The sequence below is a fragment of the Sabethes cyaneus genome, chromosome 1 (genome assembly GCF_943734655.1).
Source record: "Sabethes cyaneus chromosome 1, idSabCyanKW18_F2, whole genome shotgun sequence".
Lineage (NCBI taxonomy): Eukaryota > Metazoa > Arthropoda > Insecta > Diptera > Culicidae > Sabethes > Sabethes cyaneus.
In genome coordinates this window covers 87,229,601-87,255,249 of record NC_071353.1, presented here as the reverse complement: position 1 = coordinate 87,255,249, position 25,649 = coordinate 87,229,601, and the positions used below count along the sequence as shown (strand labels likewise).

The following is a 25,649-nucleotide window of genomic DNA, read 5'->3' as shown; positions in this document are numbered from 1 at the left end:
AACCATCAGCAGCAGCGAATCGCTTAGCAACAGCGCGGCTTCGACTATCCGGTTCGAAGGACCAAAAAATGTGTCCGATCACGGACAATTTTATGGTTAAAAACACGACGAAACGATGACACTAGAGACCTCCGTGGAGCAATCTCTATACCGACCAGCAGACGATTTTGCGGTTGAAAATCTCCGCACAGCGACGATAGGAAAGTAGCTCGAATATAGCGGGTGGACTGTAAACCCAGTGAAAAATATTTTACTCTTCTTTACTATTCGTCCTTTATTGCTACCTTTACAACGTTTGAAAATACACTGAATGCTGAGTGCGATAACGACACTGTATTTATAACAAATTTCTTAATCTAGAATGTTCGCTGCTTTCTGATTGGCCCACCAATCAGCGTCGCGCAAACCACCATCAGCCAGAGAAATGAAAACGTGTGTGTACGTGTTAGCGCGTGTAAATGCCAAGGTATAACAAAAAATGAATATGCATGACTGTACATGATGATTCGAGAAAGTTCGCGGATTGCTTTGGTTTCGTTAGCGTTCAACATACTCGTTCGCTCACATGATAGCGAACAAACAGGTTTTTTTAGGATAACTTTTAAACTACTTGTTTGTTTTCAATAAAATTTACCCGAAAAATTTAGCGTTAACAAGAGCTTTCATTCGATATCAAGATCGTTGAAATCGGTCACTTGGTTCCGGAGAAAATCGTGTCACGTAATTTTCACGTTTTTACTTATAACTTTTAAACGAAATGTCGGACCTCCAACTAATTCAATAGTGATATACTAGGCAATAATACCTTTCAAACAAAAGTAATAGCGAACAAATCGGTTCAGCCATCTCCGAGAAACAGGCGATAGAAAAGTTGTGCCCCGCACATACATACACACATACACACACACACACAGACATTGCTCAGTTCGTCGAACCCTGTCGATTGGTATATGTGGCTCGGCCCTCCGGGCCTCGGATCAATTTCATGTTTTTCGACCAATTCCTAAACCTTTGTTATAGTATAACAAAGGTAAAAATACGAAAAATATGGGACTTCATTTTCTCATAGATCCCTTAACCAATTTGAACAAAATTGATTGCATATGAAAGGGGAGTCTTTCAAAACCTTAGCTTCAAGATTTCATGACGAATGGGCTTGTGGTTTGAAAGTTACATAAAGAAATGTGGAAAAAATGTATTTAAAACTGCTTTTTGTTACATATAAGCATTAATTCGAAGGGAAACATCCTACAATTTATTATCATTTGAAAGTTACTGTTAATATCCATCAAACGAAACCAAGTTACTGAAAATCGGACGATTTCTTCAAAAGTTATTCAAACTTTAACACTTAAGCGCCGTATATTAAACCGTTAAATTGTATAAAATCGAAATAAATTAATCAAGGGTCGTTTGTATTCAATGTGTTATGTATGTGTATGTATGCATGCATGCGTGTATGTATGTATGTATGTATGTATGTATGTATGCGTGTATGTATGTATGTATATGCGATATGCAATTTTAAAATTTCCATAGAAATACAAGAAGAGTGAGAAATATTTCGATTGTCATTTTTCTTCTTGCTGTTTCTCGCAATCGGACGAGCAAAGCAAAAAGCGAAGAAAAGTATTTGATTTAATCATATAGGTATACTGCTGCTGGAAGCATATCTGTCCCATGTTACAAAACACGAAAATGAGAAAATCACACTCAAAGTTGAAAAACTGATTTTTCAAAAATTATTTAGTTTTGATGTTATTTTTTGTCCCTCTTTGAGATAATGTTGAAAAACTTCACTCAATTTTGTATACAGCTTGAAAACATTTTATATGAAAAAGTATATGCAGCGGAACAAATATGCGTCCATTTTCCCAGTGGGACAAATTGTCATCAAATTTTTTCGAGTTTTTCTAGTATAAACACCATGTTTTCGATTCATAATATAAAAATACATATATAATTATACCGTTTGACAACAAAATGTCGAAAATGACCAGATGTAACATGGGACAGTTATGCTTCCACCGGCAGTATAATGGTGTATAGGATTGCAAATACTAATGAGTTGATTTTCCCAAATAAATTTATACCAATTTCAAACAAATTTTGCGCATCAATAGATGCTTTTCCAATCAATAGATGCTAGAGTTTAGAAATTTTATATGAAAAAGAGGAAAAAATGTTACTAATAATTCTGTACGATTTGTTTTCGCTAGTGACACTTTAAAAGATAATATCATATATCATGTGTCATGTTTTAATAAATAAATAAATATGGGTCCACTCATATCAGCAAAAATAACAAGCGCCGAAAATTATATCAATCATATTTCCCATCCTCAAGCATGTTTATAGCGCTGCTTTTGTTTCTTTGATCTCATCGTTTCCTAAAACATCTAACGGGCAATATCGTATAAACGATACGATCAAGCTAGTGACTATTTTTTCATTAAAGTTTATTCAAAAGAAGCTCAAGTTTTGATTTTCATGCAAAAATATTTAACTGAAAAAGCGCCAACTAAGAAAAAGTCCAATTTCTCTTTTTAATTTTTCATATCTAATGCTCTACTCAGTTATTTTTTCAAATTCAGATATTCTTTTTGGATAAGGATTTTAATAAATAAGGAACGGATATTTAAAAATATAGTCAAGTTAATTATAGATGTTCCTAAGAAATTAAAAAATCATTATTGCGGCAGTAGAAAGGCTAGGTCACACCGCTAGGTGGATTAGTTCGGGTTTTTCATTACGGTAGCAGTGGCAGCGGTACTTTTGTTAAACTTAGATAACTCATGTTGACCAGTACCGCACAAAAAAAACGACACTAATTGCAAGAACGCGTGTTGGAGCAAATAAAAGTACGACCGCACCGTCCAACAGCCAGAACCAGAAGGCAACTCAATATGATCCTGGCTTGGTCGGTATGTGTAAACAGTGTTAAAACTTTTATTTTGTCTGCCATGCTCTTTGAACAAATTTTTGATGGCTTCTGATGTCGATTAGGAATACAAGAAAACCTATAGGAATACTGTTGAGTATTGGGGTACCGCTGAGAAGCTCTATACTCAATATGTAATTTTCTAAATGTTAGGATGTCATTATTGTCATTAAGTTAATGAATGAAACCTTGTTGTATTATATGATTCTGAAATTAATGAATTTTACTTTACTACTTTTCAGGTCTTTCTTTCCCACATCTTAAGTTATTGTGCGAGACGCTTGGTGCAATCTGTTCTAATTTCTTGACAATCTGTGAAGATCGTGATCAGCAGTCTCATCGCAAACTATCTCGACCATTTAAAACTATATTATACCCGATTTTGAAAAAAATGGAGATATATGCAACATTATCTTATCTTGATTCTAATAATACTGTAATAGTTGAGCTGCTTGCATCGATTTGTTTACAAGCGGTTTTAGGATCAATAATGCCAAAAAGAATGAAGCTCATGTTTAGTAATCTCTTGAGGATTTCAAACTGTTGGACGCAATACAGAATTGCCAGATCGGCATCTAGGTAAGGATTTTGAATAAACTTTGAACTGAATGATGTGCAGTGGACTGAGTACTCCTTATACTATAACAAAGGTTTAGAAACTGGTTGAAAAACACGAAGTTGATTCGTGGGCCGAGTCATATATACCAATCGATAAGTTTCGACGAATTGAGCAATGTCTGTGTGTGTATGCATGTGACGCTTGACTTCAGTCGTCTGTTTCTCAGAGATGACTGACCCGATTCGGTTGTTATTACGCTTATTGGAAAAGTGTTGTCACCTTGTTGAACTGTTTTGCGGTCCGTCATTTCATTTAAAAGTTATAAGCAAAAATGTAAAACTTATATGACATGATTTTCTCTGGAATCGTTCAACCGATTTCAACAATTTTGGTATAAAATGGAAGGTCTTGCTACTGCAAAAGTTTTGGGACAGGTGTATCAAAAACTATGAAGACACATTCCAGCGCTACGGGACACAAGTAGCACCCATTATTACCGTGTGAATCGCCTCCTGTTTCACCAATTTTTTGGCAAATATCTTGTAAAATAAGTGTTTTTTCCCTCTTCTGTTGGGTACTCTTACCACTGCGTCCATTATTTTGAACTATTATGGTCTGCCCCGTTGTTTCTTTTGCTGTACGCTTCAGGCTTACCTATCACTTATTGAGGAAGCGGTAGGCTGGTTGCTGGAGCGAGACAGGTGCCAATCAGGGATGGCTTGGTTTATAAATCTTGTAATCCTGATCGGCGACGCAAACCAGATTTCCTTAGGCTCTAGTAGGCCCTTTTTGAGATACTGCAGTCTGCGTCCTATTAGTGCTCCACAATTGCAGAGTAAGTGTTCCGAGGTTTCGCTCCCGGCAGTACACAGGCGACTAATATCATCTTGCACGAAACTGAGATTCCGAAGATGATATTTACTCGGGCAATGTCCTGTCATCAGACCGGTAAACATGCTGAGATCTCTCTTATTGAGTTAACGACGGATCCAAAGTACACGCACCGAACGACAACCAACCAACTCTAACTCAGCGATCAATCACCTGTACAGGAAAACAGTCAGCAGTTTTGATACCCAGCGACACCGGACGATCGAAGGCATCGAATATCAACATCAGTACATGCAACGTGACATCGCCAGGTCTTGCAGGCTTAGCATATTTTAGGCAACAGACTAGGGCAGTGAGTACCATAAACGATTCCAATAAAACCATTCCATTGACGACCACTGTAGCGGGCAGTACTTAGTTTCCTTTTTTTAAAAACTCCTCGTATGTATAACCCAACTCTTAATTTATATATATATATAGATCTATATATATATATATATATATATATATATATATATATATATATATATATATATATATATATATATATATATATATATATATATATATATATGACACATTCCGCGGGCCGGTATACCAACCAGACATTTTATAAAAGTTGCTTTTAGCATTGTTGAATATTTTGTCATGATTGGGCAATGTTTGAACCTTTCAAAACTGCCATGACTGATATTCTAGCATTTTCGGAAGTTACATAAAACGTGTATCGAAAATAAATGAAATTTACAAGAAATAAATGATTTTTCGTGATATTTTTAAAAATACTGCTACAGTGCGCTAAAACATTTCATAATATCATTTGTTTTCGACCAACTTACAAAGGAATATATGCTGAATCAATTCCAAAAATAGTTTGGATGTAATTTTGCAGTTATTTTGTATTTCAAGTGGATGAAATAGGGCCATTTTTTTGCGTTGTAACGTCACGAAAAAGGTGTACTTTTTAGCTTTCGCAGAAAAGTACAAATTCGAACAATCTAATAATCCATATTCTCTTTGTACTCAAAAATACCTTTAAAACGGTGCCTAAAGAATGATGATAAGTTAAGTAGAACCTAAGTTACAACTGATTGAAGCTCGCGTTGTAACGTCACGGCGGGCAGCCGGACGGATTCAAAACAAGTGAGACATAAGTAATAGCATCGAAACCTTAAGACATAGCATTATAGTTGCTTCAAGAAAGTTTCTTCATTTAAAAAGCACTTTCTAGTGGTGAAAAAATATTCGGACATTAGGGTGTCCTCAAGCAGATACAAAAAATATTTTCTCTATTTTAATTCAGAAATGATTGCTGTCTACAGAATATTTGTAAAAAAACTAATTTCAAGAAACTTCGTTGAATACTGAAGATTTATATTTCTAACGTGAAAAAAGTTATAGAGCAAAACTCTTAGGGACACCCTTAAAAAAAATTGTTTTTCGATCTAGTTACTTTTTCTATAACTTTTTTTATGTAAGAAATATAAATCTTTACCATTCAACAAAGTTTCTTAAAATTAGTTTTTCTACAAATTTTCTGTAGACAGCAACCATTTCTGACTTAAAACAGAGAAAATATTTTTTGTATCTGCTTGAGGACACCCTAATGTCCGAATATTTCTTCACCGATAGAAAGCGCTTTTTAAATGAAGAAACTTTTCTGAAGCAACTATTATGCTATGTCTTAAGGTTTCGATGCTATTACTTATGTCCCACTTTCTTAGCATCCCTCCCACAGCGCGACGTAATTTGTGAACAACCCCACAATTACGTAGGCGAAATAGTGAAAGACAAATTAACAACACATTTTTGGATTATCCCTCATGTACAGAGGGCAGCAACAGCGATAATTAACGAATATTAAATGAACAGATTTTTCGTGACGTTACAACGGAGCTACGACCCTCTCTGTGCAAAGCAGAGCGTTGTAACGTCACGAAAAGTAAAAGCTGTTTAAAAATTAACTTCACTAACTATCGGAATTCTGAAAACGGCAAGTTGTTCAGTATTCATCTCTTATCAAATCATAGAAGAAAATCTTTAGATAAAATTTGAAAGAGAGCAGAATTTTCATGTTTTTACCTTTGTTATACTATATAACAAAGGTTTAGAAATTGGTCGAAAAACACGAAATTGATCCGAGGCCCGTAGGGCCGAATCACATATACCAATCGATAGAGCTCGACGAACTGAGCAATGTCTGTGTGTGTGTGTGTATGTGTGTATGTGTGTATGTGTGTATGTGCAGCTCATTTTCTATCGCCTGTTTCTCGAAGATGGCTGAACCGATTTGATCGCTTTTACTTTTGTTTGAAAGGTATTATTGTCTAGTATATCACTATTGAATTGCTTTGCGGTCCGACGTTTCGTTTAAAAGTTATAAGCAAAACCTGATTTAATCCACCTAGTGGTGAAAGGAACCTTTGTTATACGGTCTTACTTGCTATTTGAGATAGAAATCGACACATTTGGTTTACATGAAATTTTTGGAAATTTAATAAAGTTTACAAAATTTGAACCAAATAGAAGCACTTATAAATTTTGATAGTTCCTTTTCTCATGAAATTGCTGAGTAACTAATGAGGGTTACTAATGAGGGTAAGTGCAAGTAAAAGTAAGTTGTAAGATGAAATATTATTCCTTAACATATACATTGCGTAGTAAAGGTCTAGTTTATAAGTTTTTGAACTATGCATAATTTCCTGTAATGCCATTCTATTTGATTCACAACAATAAAGTTTTCTTGAATAAATTTCATCAATTTTTATTAACCTTCGGTTACTCACGCTGCTGTATTTTGTACAACATATGTAGGTTTTTGAATGCCATTTTGTTATAAAGTTACAAATCGTATATACTAACGTATATTCTTCAGTAAACTTGTTATGAGCAAAATGTCAGAATTATTCAATGCATTAATACTTTAAATTGCTAGGAAACAAGATTAGCATAAACCGACATTACAGAAATGAAGCAAGTAGCATGTGAGGTGTACCGCAATTGACCCCAACTGGAATTTTCTCTCGTTTCTTCATATGGAAAAATGGTGTCTGTATGCAGCAAAACTACCAGCAAATGTAAAATGTTTAAGATGTATCCGTCTGTTGGTAGTCGTGTAATTCGGGGTCAAAATCAGGTTATTTTTTTACAATTAAAGTTCTACAGTTCCTAAACAAGCAAACATAGAGGTATAGTAAATTCAGCAAAGTTGTGTATTTGTATTATTTGTACAACTTTGTAATACATGTAAAAGTCATACAACAATTACAAGAAGAATTAGAATAGAAAAACTGATTTTACAAATTCATATACAATAAATAAGATTTTTTTACCTTCACTGAAGAGATAGAAGGTTACTGTTTTCAGCAAATTTTTTTATAATAATATGCTATAAAAGTTTGCAGAACACATCAATGTGTTGTATTGAAACTGAAGGAAAATAATTTTTTTTTTCACTTTTAGGGGGATTAATCCAAATTTAAATTCTACCAGATGATAGAGCATTCAATTTCAAGAAACTCTTCCAAAGGTTCGATAAACTTAAAATCAAGTTTTCCTAGTCAGAACTCTAGTGCGCACGTTTTCTTTGGTTTTGGGCTATTGTGCGCGCGAGTAACTGTGTTGCAAAAGTTGGCGCGAGCGTTCGAGGATTAATATCTTTTGACCGGTAAAACCAATTCTTATGAAATTTTGCATATATATTCGTAGTGTCAAAACCTCTCGTTTGATATTAAAATAATTGAAATTAGGTAAATTATCTTGGTTAAAATCATTATAAATTATTGTTAATTTTGAAGTGGTGTATACGATTGCTCATAACTTTCAAATTAAACGTCCAATCCAAAAACCATTCAATAGTGATCTATCCGGCTATATTACCTGCCAAATAAAACTAATAGCGCATAAATCGGTTTGGCCATCTCTGAGAAACAGGCGATCATTTGAACCTTATCAAAAATGGTTTTTTAAGGCTAACTTTTAAACTACTTGTTCGTTTTCAATAAAACTTGGTAAAAAGTTTAGTAACAGCAAGAGCTTTCGTTTGGTACTAAGATCGTTGAAATTGGTTGCGTAGTTCAGGAGAAACGCGTGTCACGTAGTTTTCACATTTTTGCTTATAACTTTTAAACGAAACGTCGGACCGCAAAGCAATTCAATAGTGATATACTAGACAATAACACCTTTCAAACAAAAGTAAAAGCGATCAAATCGGCTCAGCCATCTTCGAGAAACAGGCGATAGAAAATGATCTGCACACACACACATACACACATACACACATACACACATACACACACACACACACAGACATTGCTCAGTTCGTCGAGCTCTATCAATTGGTATATGTGATTCGGCCCTACGGGCCTCGGATCAATTTCGTGTTTTTCGACCAATTTCTAAACCTTTGTTATATAGTATAACAAAGGTAAAAATGTGAAAACTACGTGACACGCGTTTCTCCTGAACTACGCAACCAATTTTAACGATCTTAGTACCAAACGAAAGCTCTTGCTGTTACTAAACTTTTTACCAAGTTTTATTGAAAACGGACAAGCAGTTTAAAAGTTAGCCTTAAAAAACCATTTTTGATAAGGTTCAAATGATCGCCTGTTTCTCAGAGATGGCCAAGCCGATTTATGCGCTATTAGTTTTATTTGGCAGGTAATATAGCCGGATAGATCACTATTGAATGGTTTTTAAATTGGACGTTTAATTTGAAAGTTATGAGCAATCGTATACACCACACCAAAATTAACAATAATTTACAATGATTTTAACCAAGATAATTTACCTAATTTCAATTATTTTAATATCAAACGAGAGGTTTTGACACTACGAATATATATGCAAAATTTCAGAAGAATTGGTTTTACCGGTCAAAAAATATCAATCCTCAAACGCTCGCGCCAACTTTTGCAACACAGTTACTCGCGCGCACAATAACCCAAAACCAAAGAAAACGTGCGCACTAGAGTTTTGACTAGGAAAACTTGTTTTTAAGTTTATCGAACCTTTGGAAGAGTTTCTTGGAATTGAATGCTCTATCATCTGGTGCAATTTAAATTTGGATTAATCCCCCTAAAAGTGAAAAAAAAATTTTTTACCTTTGTTATACTATAACAAAGGTTTAGGAATTGGTCGAAAAACACGAAATTGATCCGAGGCCCGGAGGGCCGAGCCACAAATACCAATCGACAGGGTTCGACGAACTGAGCAATGTCTGTGTGTGTGTGTATGTGTGTATGTATGTGCGGGGCGCAACTTCTCTATCGCCTGTTTCTCGGAGATGGCTGAACCGATTTGTTTGCTATTACTTTTGTTTGAAAGGTATTATTGCCTAGTATATCACTATTGAATTAGTTCGAGGTCCGACATTTCGTTTAAAAGTTATAAGTAAAAACGTGAAAATTACGTGACACGATTTTCTCCGGAACCAAGTGACCGATTTCAACGATCTTGGTATCGAATGAAAGCTCTTGTTAACGCTAAATTTTTCGGGTAAATTTTATTGAAAACAAACAAGTAGTTTAAAAGTTATCCTAAAAAAACCTGTTTTGACAAGGTAATAATTATCGCCTGTTTCTTAGAGATGGCTAAACCGACTTAGGCGCTATTAGTCTCATTTGAAAGGTAACATAGCCTAATAGATCACTATTGATTTGTTTTTTGATTGGACGTTCAATTTGAAAGTTACGAGCAATTGAATACAACACATTAAAATTTATAATAATTTAGAACCATTTCATCTAAGATGATTTATCTAGTTTGAATGATTTTGACATCAGATTAGAGATTTTAATGCTGCAAATATATCTGCAAAATTTCAATAGAATTGGTTTTGCCGTTCAAAAGATATTAACTCTCCAACACTCGCGCCAACTTTTGTAATACGGGTTATTCGCGCGCACAATGGCCAAAAGCCAAAATGACATGCGCACTAGAGTTTTGACTGAGAAAACTTGGTTTTAGGTTTATGGAACCTTTGGAAGAATTTTTCGAAATTGAAAGTCCTATCGTCTGGTGCAATTTAAATTTTGATGAATCCTCCTAAAAGTGGAATAAAAAAATTATTTTTCTCCAGTTTCAATATAACACATTGATGTATTCTGCAAAGTTTTAGAGTATATTATTACAAGAAATTTTGCTGAAGACAGTAACCCCCTATCTCTTCAGCGAAGCTAGAAAAATATTATTTATTGTATATGAATTAGTGAAATCAGTTTTTTATTTTAGCTCTTTTCGTAATTGTTGTATGACTTTTTCATGTATACAAAGTTGCACAAATAGTAAAAATACACAACTTTGCTGAATATAATATACCTCTATGTTTGCTTGTTTAGGAACTGTAGAACTTTGATTATTAAAAATACCCTAATTTTGACCCCGAATTACTCGACTACCAACAGACGGATACATTTTAAACATTTTACATTATTGCTGATTGTTTTGATGCATACAGACACCATTTTTCCATATGAAGAAACGAGAGAAAATTCCAGGCCAATTCCGGTACACCTCATATGCTGATTGCTTCATTTCTGTGATGTCAGTTTATGCTGATTTATTTTCCCAACAATTTAAGGTATTAATGCATTGAATAATTATGACATTTTGCTCATAACAAGTTTATTGAAGAATATACGTTAGTTACACAACGATTTGTAACTTTATAACAATATGGCGTTCAAAAACCTACACGTGTTATACAAAATACAACAGCGTGAGTAACCGAAGGTTAATAAAAATTGATGAAATTTATTCTAGAAAACTTTATTGGTGTGAATCAAATAGGCATTACAGGAAATTATGCATAGTTCAAAAATCTATAAACTAGACCTTTACTACGCAATGTATATGTTAAAGAATAATATTTGCTCTTACAACCTACTTTTACTTGCACTTAATCAAATTATTAACAACTTACTTATCCTTATTCAGCAATTTCATGAAAAAAGGATCTATCAAAATTTATAAGTGGTCATATTTTGTTCAAATTTTGTAAACGTATTCAATTTTCAAAAATTTTATGTAAACCAACGCACTACGCTTCTTCTTCTTCTTCAGCAGCATAGAGCCGGGGTGGCTCGTGCTGTTTCAAGCACTCGTCTCCATTCAACTCGGTCTTGGGCCACTCGTCGCCAATTTCCTAGTCGTCTCAGAAGTCGCAAACCGCTCTCGACCTGGTCGAGCCATCGTGCACGTTGGGCCCCCCTGTTCCTGGTGCCGGTGGGGTTGTTGAAGAGGACTATTTTCGTCGCACAGTCGTCCGGCATCCTTACGACGTGTCCGGCCCACCGTAGCCTGCTAACTTTCGCTAGATGTACGATGGGAGTCTCCCCAAGCAGTGCCTGTAGCTCGTGATTCATACGCCTCCGCCACTCTCCGCTTTCAGTTTGTACTCCGCCAAATATCGTCCGCAGCACTTTCCGCTCAAACACGGCAAGGGCGCGTATGTCCTCCGTAAGCAGCGTCACGGCTTCAAGTCCATAAAGAACTACTGGTCTAATAATGGTTTTGTACATTGTTAGCTTCGTGCGGCAGCGTATGCTTCCTGATCGTAGCGTTTTACGAAGGGCAAAGTAGGCCCGATTTCCCGCTTGGATGCGCCGCTGGATCTCCTTACTAGTGTTGTTGTCCGCGGTCACCAGCGATCCCAAATACACGAACTCTTCTACCACTTCTAGTTCGTCGCCGTCAACGGTTACCGTCCGTGGGAGGCGCACATTTGTTTCCTTTGAGCCTCTTCCTTTCATGTATTTGGTCTTCGACGCATTTATTTTTAGCCCAATTCTCCTAGACTCCGCTTTCAGTCTGGCGTAGATTGCCTCCGCCGTCGCAAAGTTCCTGGCAATGATATCGAAGTCATCTGCAAAGCCTAGAAGTTGGCTACTCTTGGTAAAAATCGTGCCTCTCGTTTCGATGCCCGCTCGTCGGATCACCCCCTCAAGAGCGATGTTGAACAGCATGCAGGATAGACCGTCACCTTGTCTCAACCCTCGTCGCGTCTCGAAGGGACTCGAGAGTGTCCCCGAGATGCGTACGAAACACATCACTCGATCCAATGTAGCTCTGATCAGTCGCGTCAGTTTGTCCGGAAAACCGTATTCGTGCATTATCTGCCATAGCTTGTCTCGATCGACTGTATCGTATGCTGCTTTGAAATCAATAAAGATGTGATGCGTGGGCACGTTGTACTCCCGACATTTCTGCAAGATCTGTCGGAGAGTAAAAATTTGGTCCGTAGTTGCGCGAGCCCCCATGAAACCCGCCTGATAATTCCCTACGAAACCTTGTGCTATCGGTGACAGCCGGCGTAACAGGATCTGGGAGAGTACCTTGTAGGCGGCATTTACCAGCGTAATACCGCGATAGTTGCAGCAGTCTAGCCGATCACCCTTTTTGTAGATGGGACAAACCACTCCTTCCATCCATTCCTCCGGTAGCTTTTCCTCCTCCCAAATCCTCGAAATAACCCAGTGTAGAGCCTTTGCTAGCGTTTCTCCGCCATGTTTATAAAGCTCTGCCGGTAAGCGGTCCTTCCCAGCGGCTTTATTGGTCTTCAGCAACCTGATTTCTCGTTTGACTTCTTGGAGATCAGGTGCTAGGACATTACTATCTTCCATGGGCGCTCCTAGGTTAATTTCCGTTCCGCCTCCTTCTGCGACTTCGCCATTGAGGTGTTCATCGAAGAACTGCTTCCATCTGTCGACCACCTCGCGCTCGTTTGTAATTAGATTCCCTCCCTCGTCCCTACACATGTCAGGTTTCGGTGTGTAGCCCTTCCGAGTTTGGTTCACCTTCTCATAAAACTTGCGCGTGTCATTAGCTCGGAATAGTTGCTCCAATTCTTCACGATCTCTGTCCTCCTTTTGGCGCTTTTTTCTCCTCAGGATCGTGGTCAACTTGTTCCTAGCTCGTCGGTACTTGGCCAGGTTCTCTCTAGTGGCAATACTTAGATAATTTTTCCAAGCATTTTTTTTCTCCTCCACCGCTTGTTGGCATTCCCCATCAAACCAATCATTTTGTGTACTCCGAGGCTCAATACCTAGTGCCGTGGTAGCGGCCTCTCCGATGGCCGAGCGTATTCTGCCCCAACCGTCTTCGAGGTTTGAAGCACCTAACTCCTCGGAAGAAGGCAGTGCCTCATTCAGTACTCGCGCGTAGTTCTCGGCAGCTTGTGGGTTATCTAGCTGCCTGATGTTCAGCCGAGGAGGGCGGCTTTGACGTGTCCGGTATACGGTGGACAGCTTTGAGCGCACATGTACTGATGTTAGAGTGATGTTAGAGAAGAACCGGCCCTCTATGAGAACGTGGTCAATTTGGTTCATTGTACGTTGGTCAGGTGATCTCCAGGTGGCTTTGTGGATATCCTTGCGCGGGAAAAAGGTGCTTCGGATCACCAGGCCTCGGAAAGCTGCGAAGTTTATACATCGTTGGCCGTTATCGTTTGTGTCGGTGTGCAGGCTATGGGGTCCTACCACCGGTCTATACATTTCTTCCCTACCGACCTGGGCGTTCATATCCCCGATGACGATCTTGATGTCCCGTGACGAGCAGCTGTCGTACGTTGCCTCCAGCCTCGCGTAGAACGCTTCTTTCTCATCGTCGGGTCTACCTTCGTGCGGGCAGTGCACGTTAATGATGCTATAATTGAAGAAACGACCCTTTATCCTCAATACACACATTCTCTCGTTGATCGCCTTCCAATCTATCACGCGATCCTGCATTCCGCCCAGCACTACAAAGCCCGTTCCCAGTTCGTTGGTAGCGCCACCGCTCTGGTAAAACTGGGCCTTTCCGCCACGTATCTTCCATACCTTCTCTCCTTTGCGACAGATTTCCTGCAGAGCTACGATACCGAGTTTGCGGGGTTCCAGCTGTTCAATCAGCACCCGCTCGCAACCTGCGAAATTTAGCGATCTGCAGTTCCAAGTCCCGAGTCTCCATTCGTCGTCCTTATTCCGTCGCCTAGGTCGATGCCGAATATTCCGCTCCGAATATGCTTGAATGTTGTTAGTTTGTGTTGTTTAGGTGTGTAGCCGTACTGGGGCAACACTACCGAGTCTCGTGATGGGGCTGCCATCTTATAGTGCCGAGACTCACTACCTCCTTCCCGGTTAGTATACGACCTTAGTTTCCACCGGGGTTGGTTACCCGATCTCCGCTAAGGTTGCTCGTATTCCGGCTGGTACCACGAGGAGGTCGGGATCGGAGTTGCTAGATAAGAGGCTACCGACCACTATGGGGTCTATATTCCGCATTATCCGGCCGTTTACCAACCAACGCACTACGCAACGTTAACCAATAGATGGATTATACTCCGAAGACGTGTCGGTTTCTATCTCAAATAGCAAGTAAGACCGTATAACAAAGGTTCCTTTCACCACTAGGTGGATTAAATCGGGTTTTTAACAGAAGAACCAAAAGACGTATTTCTGGCGCGTTGTAACGTCACGCTACATATTTGCTTTCCAAAACAATCTGGGCAAAGCAAATACTATTAATTTGTTCACTTTTAATAGGAAATTTTATGCTCTTTCCAAATATATAATAATATTTGGGGGTTTCTCAACGATTTTCCCAGCTAAAACATAAATACTGTGCAAAGAAAAGTCAAAACGTTGTAACGTCACGGCGGAATGTGTCATCTACAATATGTGTTTCTGACAAACATATCAAAGATGGACGTTTTTCTTCTACAATCTGTCGCAACGCAACGTAGTTTGTAGATAACCCAGCAATATTCAAATATATTATGTCAAATTTATTCACATTTCTCTTAGAGTTTGGTTGCTATTTATCGAAATATAAACTGCCTTTTTTCTGCTCATACAATTTCTTGTAAACTAAGCATGCTGAACTAGATGCTGCGTGGTTAACGTCCAAATTCATTTTACGTTCTTTATTGAATTTAATACAATTAACACATTTCGAAACAGTGGACGTACAATCAGATGTTCTGTGTTGTTCACTGCACAAAGAGCACGTTTCGTCATTCTTACAATCCGTACTTTTGTGACCGAATTCTCCACATTTGAAGCATCTCAAAACATTAATTGCCGGAGCAATATGGCATCGATCCCAACCGACATTCACTTTTTTTGAAGTCAATAAACAGTTGTAAGTCTGTTTGTCAACTTCAATTATCGCATTGAACTTATTATACTTGAAACGTGGATTCTCGTACATTTTAATAATGTTATGTTTTCACTCCGTTGAAGGTTGGATTCAGATTCCTCCTTTATTGTTCGATAAGTTCTTGACAAGGTTCCTACTGGAGACGCCTGAAGCACCGTTCTATGTAAAAGCCATGTACACGATCACCAATCCGTGATCGATGTACATGCGAAAGAGACAAAGATAGAAACCTCGAAAAGCTATGACTGCACACATGGTAACAGCGAGGTTCAGTAAATTTGAAATGCGACACTTTCGTTCGTCGCAGTAAACGCTGACAATTTTGTGCAGGCATTGAACTGAAGGTTCAATGCCGGTTAGTAATAAATTTCTCAGCATGTTTCCACTGGTGTGGTCTGCTGAGGATGTAAGAATTGGAAGGCATGAAAATGACATGTGAAATCCACATGTCACACCATCCCCCTACGGGCCGAAATTGAAAGGTAAATTATTCGGATTTGCTTCAAGTGCCTCTCACAATTTTTTAATGATTTTATATAATATGTTGATTTCGGTTCACGATTGCAAAATAGGTATTATTTAATTATATTGTTATATTTCTGTATCACGCTTAATTTTAATTGTATGTTTCTGTATCCTGCACCCCTTCCCCCTAATGGAAAAGGAGGCGGTTTAGCTGCCTATTTGATTAGTCTTGATATGTGCACTTCCTGCTCTCTATTATCTGCATTTATTATTGTTACGTTTGGCGTGTTTATTTTTGTAATCAAGAAAGGTCCGTTGTAAACGGGGTCTAATTTTTGTCTATTTTCTTTTTTTAGATACACTGTATCGCCTATTTTTATATCTGTTATATTAATGTTATTATTGGCTGCATTTGTTCTTTTGATTTTTTCTTTGTTGAGTGTTTGTATGACATTGTTGTGAGTAACTTGTAATCTATATTTTAGTTCCTTTTGATATGAGTCGAAGTTATATAAGGGATCAACGTTATTGTTACAAAATTCAAAAGTATTACATGTTTTTCCAAAAATTAATTCGAATGGCGTGAAATCGTGTTGTATGTTAGGCGTTGTATTGTAAACAAAGCAATAAAAAGGAAGCCACTCATCCCAATCATTCGTGCGTTGGTTTGAGAATATCCTTAAGTATTCGTTCAAGCATTTATGGTTGCGTTCTAACGCACCGATTGTTTGAGGGTGGTAAGCTGTTGAGCAAGTGTGGTTTAATTGTAGCAAATTGCATATTTCGTCACACTCCTTTGTATTCGGTTCCTTGATCCGTTTTGATACATCTCATGGGACCGTATATAAGGATGCATTTTTCTACAACTGCTTTAGCTATTGTAACAGCTGATTTGTCCGGAATGGGTATTGCAATCACATACTTGGAAAGATCGCATTGCAATGTCACTGCATAGCGGTTTCCTTTTTCAGTGAGAGCAAACGGGCCGATGGTGTCAATGGACACTACATCGAAGGTTTTGTTAGGTGTGGTAGTAACGATTGCTGGCGTTTTTGCTGTAATCGCATGTTTATTTATTTTACAAAGTTCACATACCTTGACGTAGTCTGAAACAGTTTGTTTCATGTTTGGCCAAGAGTATAGAGACTTTAATTTTTTATATAATCTATTTATACCTGGATGACCTCCCGCCGGAGAGTCGTGGTATTGTTTTAATATGTTTTTAATTTCTTCCGATGTTTTTATTTCAACAGGTTTCTCGTAAATTAATATGGTAGCGTTCCTAAGAACTGCATTACCGAAACTTTTAAATGAATTTAAATCAACATGTGTGAATATAATGTCGTTTGTTTGTATTGCTAGCTTTCTTGGATATGTTGCTTTCGTATTTGAATTATCGGCAGGCCTGCCATCGATTATTTTTAAAACTTTTTCTAATTCTATTCTAAAGTTTTCGGGATTTTCTATTGCGAGTGCTAACGTTGGAGTTAGTCTCTTCCGAAATTTTTTATCGTATATTATCATATTTATCGATGTTTTATCATTATTATATGAAAACGTTAATTTTGGCAAGTCGAATGCTTCTAAACTACTGACAGCTTCGTACACGTGAAGTTGATCAGGCTTCTGTGTTTGGCTGGCAGTTGTTGTAGCAGCATTTTTCTTTGCCATAGATCTAGTTACTAAATACATATTTTTTAGTGTGTCTGACGTTATTTGAATTCTAGATAACGCATCAGATAACACATTTGAACTACCTTTAATGTATTCTACCTTAAAATCGTATTCCTCCAAATCCCATCTCATACGTGTGAGTTTGGATGAGGGGTTTTTAAGTGAAAATAAATATATTAGTGGTCTATGGTCGGTACGTATAACGAATTTCCGGCCATAGATATATGGTCTAAAATACTCGATGGCCCAATGTATGGCGGTCAGTTCCTGTTCGATTGTTGATTTGTTTGATTCACCTTTTGTAAAAGCCTTGCTGGCGAATGCAATTGGTAATTCAAAATCTCCAAAACGTTGAGCCAGTACTGCTCCGCAAACTACTTTGGACGCATCTGTAGTGATAATAAAATCTTTTGTGTAATCGGGGAACTGTAAAATATTTGGTGATAATAATGTCATCTTAAGGGTGTCAAATGATTTCTGACACTCCTCGTTCCATTTGAATATTGAATCCTTGCGTAATAATTTGTTTAGAGGGTTGGTTATATCTGAAAAATTTTTGATGAAGCGACGATAGTAGTTGCAAAAAGCAACAAATCGCCGAACTTCATCTGAATTCTTCGGTACTGGGTAGTTTCGAATAGTATCATATTTACTTTTGTCGGGTTGTATGCCATCTTTCGAAATATGGTGTCCTAAATAAGTCACCTCATTCTTGAAGAAATGGCATTTAGATGGGTTTAATTTAAGGTTGAATTTTCTTAAGTGCTGAAATACTTCGCGTAAATTTGCTATATGGTGATTAATTGAGCATCCTACTACGATAATATCATCTATGTAGAGGAATGCACAGTTTGGAGGTAGACCGCTTAACGCGATGGACATCATGCGCTGAAAGGAGTTAGGGCTTATGTTTAGACCGAATGGAAGCCTATTAAATTCAAAATGGCCTTTATCAGAGGAGAAGGCTGTGTATTTTTGGAATTTTTGTCTAATGGGATTTGATGAAATCCAGACATTAGGTCAAGTGTAGAAAAGTATCTTGCACGACCCAATTGATCCAAAATTTCATCTATCCGCGGGAGTGGAAATTTATCTGGGGTTATTTTTTTGTTCAGTTGACGGTAATCAATTACCAGACGCCATTTTTTACTTCCATTTGAATTTGATTTCTTTGGAACAAGTAAAATAGGCGAATTGTAAGGTGAGGTTGAATTTTGAATTATCCCTTCATTAAGCATGGTCTGTATTTGTTCATTAATTTCATTTTTTTGAGATTCTGGCAATCTATAGTTTTTAATATATGTCGGTTTTTGGTCATTGAAAGCTATGCTTTGTTCGTAAAAATTGTTTTCCGAAAGCAAATCACCTTGAAGCGAAAATATGTCATTAAATTCAATGCAAAGGTTTTCAAGTTTATCTCTAATATGAGGATCACTGTTTTCAAGTTTCAGTTCATTTTTCAGTTTCTGTGCTCGTTCACTAATATTTTCTTTGTTTGTGTTGTTTGGAATAGTACAAAGGTAAAAATTTGCTAGGGGTTCAAGTTTGGGATAAAAGTTTGCTGGTAATAAAACTTCCTTAGTTGTAGTATTAATAATTTTAACATTACAATTGCCTTTATTTACCAGAGTATTAGCGCAAAATACTCCTGGGCATATTTCTTCTGAAAAAATTACACTGTCTTCCTGCATGTTAATGTTTTCAAGTTGTTTGATTATCTCACACCTAGCTGGTATAAGATTCGAGTTGACTTGCTTGTTTACTATTGGAATTGTAAATGTTTCAAAATTGTTTGTCAGTTTGAGAAGCCAAGAATCATAATCTATATTGCATTTATGGTTTACTAGAAAATCTCTCCCTAAGATTCCATCAGTGGGAATCGGGAAATCATTTCTTACTATGTGAAACATCTGGGGTATTTTGATATCATTTAATATGATATTTGTTTGCGTAGTACCCATTGTACTTACGTTTCCATGGCCAATTCCAACTATGTCGCATTTTTGGCTTGGATAATAAATCTGGGTTTTTCTTACTAATCCACATTTGACAACTGATATATCAGATCCGCAATCAACAATAAATGATAATTGCACATCGGACATATCAACCATCAATTGGACGTAATTGGTGGCAGACACATTTATTGTATATGCTGCCCCAGCTGTACCCCTAAAGGGTGGATATTTCCATTAGTTGACTGTGGAATATGTTGTTGCTGTGGCATTTGTATGTGTGGATGCAACGGCATTTGAATTGCCTGGTGCGCTGGCAGCTGATATTGTACACCGCCTTGGTGTGCTAAAAACATATTCGGTGGATACCGTCCACGCTGAGTCCAATTGCCTCTTTGATTCGAGAAATTACCTCGATGAGACCAACGACCCCTCTGGTTTGTAAAATTTCCACGATTATGGGGTGAGTTTTGGTACCTAACATGTCGATCAGTAAAAGTAAAAGGTAAAAGTTTGAATAATTACCACGTCTTCTGTGGTTTGTTCCACGCCCTCTTGGGAAGCTTACTCGACCTGTTAAAATTTGAGCATTTGTAGCAGGTGAATTGTTGTTACTGGTGATTTCATTATTTTCCATCACCTTTTGAATTGCATCATTAATTTTGTTGAAGGTCCCAGCCTTCAAAATAAGTTTTGTGTCGGTATTCTTGCTACCGCTTATTAGAGCCTCGACTCCTTTTTTGGTTGCCATTGTGTTGGCTCTGTTTGCTGGGATTTCTTCCCTTACATAGCATGATTTAAGTTGTGTTGTTAAAGTTTCAACTTCGTTACAAAAGGTTTCAATTGAATCTTTTTGTCTGGTTGCTTTTAGCTTGGCCAGAACATTGTCCGAAGTAATTTTTGACTCGCAGTGTTGTTTTACTGCGTCTATGATGCCTTGTAAATCATCGGCTCCTGCAATTACTTGCCGGGCTACGCCTGTTAGCCGTGATTTAATGAGCTTCACTACGGTAACTTGAGCTGTTTGTTTTTGTGCGGCCGTGGCTGCAGCAAAATCACTTTGTACCGTGTCATTGAATAAATTTACGGAGTCAATGAAAGCATCCAAATGCTGTGGTGCGCCATCATACATTTGAATCAGCGTCGTACCCAATTTTACGTCTACCTTTGGGTTTGCCATGTTTCTTTTATGTAAATGTAAAAATGATAACGACACTTTTGCTAAAGTCTTAAATGAAATCAGATGATTTCGATCAAGCTTTGAATCTATTAAAGTTTTTATTTCGCCGTACAGTAACCTTGCCGACTTTAAAAAAAAATTTTGATTGGTTTTCCCAAAGAGATCTATTAAATCTAATATTTCGTTGTAATAGATTCTACTTTGGTTTAGTTTATTCAATAACGTTGCTCTCCTATATCTTCGATTAGGATTTTTCTTAAGGTTAACTAAGATTTTTTTTAAATCTGCCAGTAGTGAATCTACTTGGTCCATAAATTAATATTATTATTTAATTCTGTTTTCTGCTGTCATTTTTGTTACACTATTATTATTTTTTTCTTACTTACAGTTTTCTATAACATCGTCCTACCTCATGTTTGTCGGTTTTGTTGTTGGTTTTGTTGTTAGCCGCTGGCATACTAACTGCGCTTTTGCTCTACTCAGGTTTCCGGTTACTGTGGTGGCTGTCGGTGGGGACGCTCCATGTTGCCGGTTATCCCTTTGTTGGGGCCGCTCCAAGTTGCCGGTTGACCCTTCGGTGGGGACGCTCCTAGTTGCCGGTTATCCCTTTGTTGGGGCCGCTCCAAGTTGCCGGTTGACCCTTCGGTGGGGTCGCTCCAGGTTGCCGGTTAACCCTTTGGTGGAGCGTTACTAGCTCTGTCACTCGTGTACACTTTACTCTTTTGATATTTCGGCTACTGCCACACTGTTCATTTTAGCACTGTTTTTCCGTTTGTCCTTTTTTTTCTCTGGACTTTGCCTTTCTTGTTAGACTTTGTCTAGATCTGCCATTGATTTTACTCTTAGGATCGTTTTTTTCTGGATTCTTTTGTACCAAATTTTGTAAATTACAAACACTAGCTGGATTGTAACTAGCACTAAGATGATGTTCAGTTTGAGCGCATGATCTTCGTGAAAATCGCTATGGATTTCCTGATTGTTTATAATGGTGAGATCTTTATCTCCCGTCACTGATGCACTAGGTTTTGATGCACCTTTTCCCATTATTAGTCGCTGTTCATGATGAACACTTTACACTAGATCACAAATTTCTAACACCTGGACTATTTTCAGCACTTGGTTTTATTTTTCGACACTTGGCTCTTGTCACGGTATTGCCATGTTATGTTTTCACTCCGTTGAAGGTTGGATTCAGATTCCTCCTTTATTGTTCGATAAGTTCTTGACAAGGTTCCTACTGGAGACGCCTGAAGCACCGTTCTATGTAAAAGCCATGTACACGATCACCAATCCGTGATCGATGTACATGCGAAAGAGACAAAGATAGAAACCTCGAAAAGCTATGACTGCACACATGGTAACAGCGAGGTTCAGTAAATTTGAAATGCGACACTTTCGTTCGTCGCAGTAAACGCTGACAATTTTGTGCAGTCCGGTTAGTAATAAATTTCTCAGCATGTTTCCACTGGTGTGGTCTGCTGAGGATGTAAGAATTGGAAGGCATGAAAATGACATGTGAAATCCACATGTCACAATAACCTTGACTTGATCTATGGAAATATCCTCATTTTGACTTCTTAAAAAGTCAATGAAGACATCAGAGGAATACTGATCACTCATGCCCATTACTTTTAACCTTGGCACCGGGGGAATGGGAACAACAGCAGTGTAACTCTCACCAAGATTACTTTCAATGCCTTTTTTCACGTGTTCCACAATATCTTTTGTTGCACACTCAACAATAACCGAGCCATCTTTCCCGTTTTTAAAGTTACTTATCTTGTGTGTTTTTGGATTTAATTTCGATTTTAAAAAATCCCGTGTAGCCTCACTACTCTGGGAGGACTCTTTAGGTTTGATCACTATAACTGGACCAGCCTTACGTTTCTTTACATTCCCTTTCAAAACGCTAGCAAAGGTTACCTCTTCCTCTTCATTATTAGCATTACTACCGCTATCATTTAATTTACGCTTTTTACTTTTCACGCTCAATTTTTCCGAATCTGAAACATGTTCGTTCATAACAACTAATTCCTGATTACGTTTCATTTCAAAAAATGACCCAGCCATATTTTTCATTTTTTCAAGCATAACTTTTTCAAAGCCGAGAAATCTATCAGTTATAGCACCATTTACTTTTAATCCCAACTCTTCCATCCCGCTCTTAAACGCGTTGTCTATCTGAGCAGCAATGTTGTTTTGGATATCTGCGATGGAGTCTGAAATCTTCTTAATCTCACCTTTCATCAACATGATATCCGAAACCGCAAAAACATTCTGCTCGTCACAACTCCGAACTGATAGACAGCCATGACACTTGAACAGTACATTATCGCTTGCACTGATCAATTTTACAGCAGGTCCACTTATTCCACCGCAGCGAGAGTGAAAGCTCCCGCCGCAGCGGTGGCAGCAGACAAGATCATTGATGAATACGTTCCCATTACACTTTGCACATTCCATATTGCCTAGCACGGTGGACGCTACGACAGCGCACACAGGCAATAGAGACAAAAACAAAAGGTTTATCACAATACGGCAGCGGCGAAGCCGGCTGCAAAATTATTTCGTTAATAATTCAATAACAAGTAGCAGTTGCTAATGAACTTCTACTTATCTTGATAATAATCCTTTTAAGGTACACTCTGGAAACAAAAATTCCTCTGTACACTTGCAATTTCACACATAAATTAGTCAAAAAATACCACAGCACGTAAGACACAAACTATGATGTTCGTCATAACAAAGGAATAATTAGGAATAATATTTTTATACTTTTTTTATAAATTTAAATCTGTAATTTAATATTTGTTTGCCATGTTTTATAAATGTACTTTCCTTGACTTGAGTAAAAGCAAGCTGACAGGTTTTCGTCATATTAGTGATAATAAATTAAAAATAAATAATCTCGCCAGAGCATATAACCGTGCTTATATGCCTGGAGTCATTCAACAATTAATTAAATGGGGATTAACGGGAAAAATTCTACACTTCATTCGAAACTTCCTAATGAACCGAACTTTTCAGGTGCTACTTGGGAATTATAGATCTGAAACCAAAAAGGAGGAAACCGGGGTCCCACAGGGATCTGTACTAGCCGTTACACTATTTTTGATTGCCATGGACTCTGCCTTTCAGAAATTACCTAAGGACGTTCACATGCTCGCTTACGCGGATGACATCTTAATCATCTGTATTGGAAAAACTTTACCTGCTCTCCGAAGGAAAGCTCAAGCAGCAGCCCGTGCCATTGAAAAGTGGGCTACACGTACCGGGTTCCAACTTTCACCGGAGAAAAGCTCCCTTATTCACATATGCACTGGAAACCACCGCGTCAACGGTCGCTCAGTCACCTTGAATGGAAATTTAGTTAAACACAAAAATACTATGCGTGTGCTTGGCGTTGCACTGGACCGGAAACTATCATTTAAGCCCCATTTTAACCAGATCAAGGAAGAATGCAAAACACGATTGAACTTAATCAAAACCATATCGAGTAGGCGAGTGGGCGGGGTAACTGTGAGGTTCGACTCCGTGTGGCAAAAGCTATTCTCGACTCAAAGTTAACATATGGTCTTGAAGTAACATGCAGTGAAATCGACACATTAATCGCAATACTAGGTCCAACCTATAATCAAGCACGAAGAGCCGTCTCTAATTTACTCCCGTCGACCCCGACACACGCTGTACATGCAGAACTTGGTACAGTACCATTCGAATTAATGATCAATGCTGCTGTAGCCAAAAAAGCCAAAAATTTTGCAGAAAGGACACCAGCTAGTAGAAAAAGGATCCACCTACTCATAGAGGGGTCAAGATCCTTTGAGAAGATCGCCGGCCGCATGCTCCCACCTGTGTCCCGGGTACACTGGATGGGAGACAGGGACTGGCAACTACCTCCTCCCAATATTGATAAAAGTCTAACGAGAATCCCCAGAGCAAATTTGAATCCTGTCACTATCCAAGCAGCAGCTGCGGAGCTAATTAGGGAAAAATATTCTAATTATACTGTGCGATTTACGGATGGATCGAAAGCAGATGGAAGAGTAGGATTTGGAATCTACGAAGAAAATACATCTCTCTACTACCGACTCCCAGACCCGCTGAGGCAACCGCTATCTTTCTTCGACCTCAGCGTCGGAAAAACCAATAGCAATTTTCAGTGATTCGTTAAGTGCGATCAGGGCCATGGAATCATCCAGTCCAAAACACCCGACGATTCAAGGTACACTGAAAAAGGCTAGACCTGACTGCGTATATGTCTGGGTGCCCGGACACTTTGGCATACCAGGCAATGAAGCGGCGCATCGACTAGCATCCCTTGGAAGAGGAAGCAAACTCTACACCCGTGAAATCCCTAGCAAAGATGCTAAAAAGGCAGTTGATGACGCTGTACAGACAAAATGGGCTGTAATGTGGGATAGAAACCCAAGCCAGTTACGAAAAATCAAAAATACAACAAATCCTTGGCGAGATCGACAAAACTGGAGAGAGCGGGTGGTTCTATCAAGAATACGGACGGGGCATACTCGAGTGACTCACGACATGACCGGCCGAGACGACTTCCGGAAAAAGTGTGAAATCTGTCAAGTAACCCGTATAATGGAACACATAATATGTGTATGCCCGGAATTCTGCACCCAAAACTCGGAGAGAATATTTTGTTGTTTTTGAGCAATAATCTATTACTTTTTTCGTCTTATGACCGTACATTAGACGAAAAGAGTAACAACCTAAAAGTAACAAGGAAAATGATTGCTGCATCTATGTATGCGTTTTTGCAATGAACCACACATTCGCAAATTGTATTATATGTGTTAGTTAGAGATTAGTTTTTGTAGCTGTATTGATGTGATATTCGCTCATTACTCTATTCTTCACTTACTAAATTTCGCGCTAGCGTAT

The 25,649-nt window shown here is 38.1% G+C and overlaps 1 protein-coding gene across 3 annotated transcripts in view; it reads left to right on the top strand.

The window, feature by feature from the left end:
- The window catches only part of LOC128745182 (integrator complex subunit 7), a 528,653-nt gene that overhangs the window by 183,119 nt on the left and 319,885 nt on the right, over positions 1–25,649 (top strand). For all 3 annotated transcript variants that reach the window (XM_053842197.1, XM_053842199.1, XM_053842198.1), the window contains exon 7: positions 3,184–3,520. In XM_053842197.1, the coding sequence (XP_053698172.1) occupies positions 3,184–3,520 (337 nt within the window). The remainder of the gene's footprint in view (positions 1–3,183; positions 3,521–25,649) is intronic.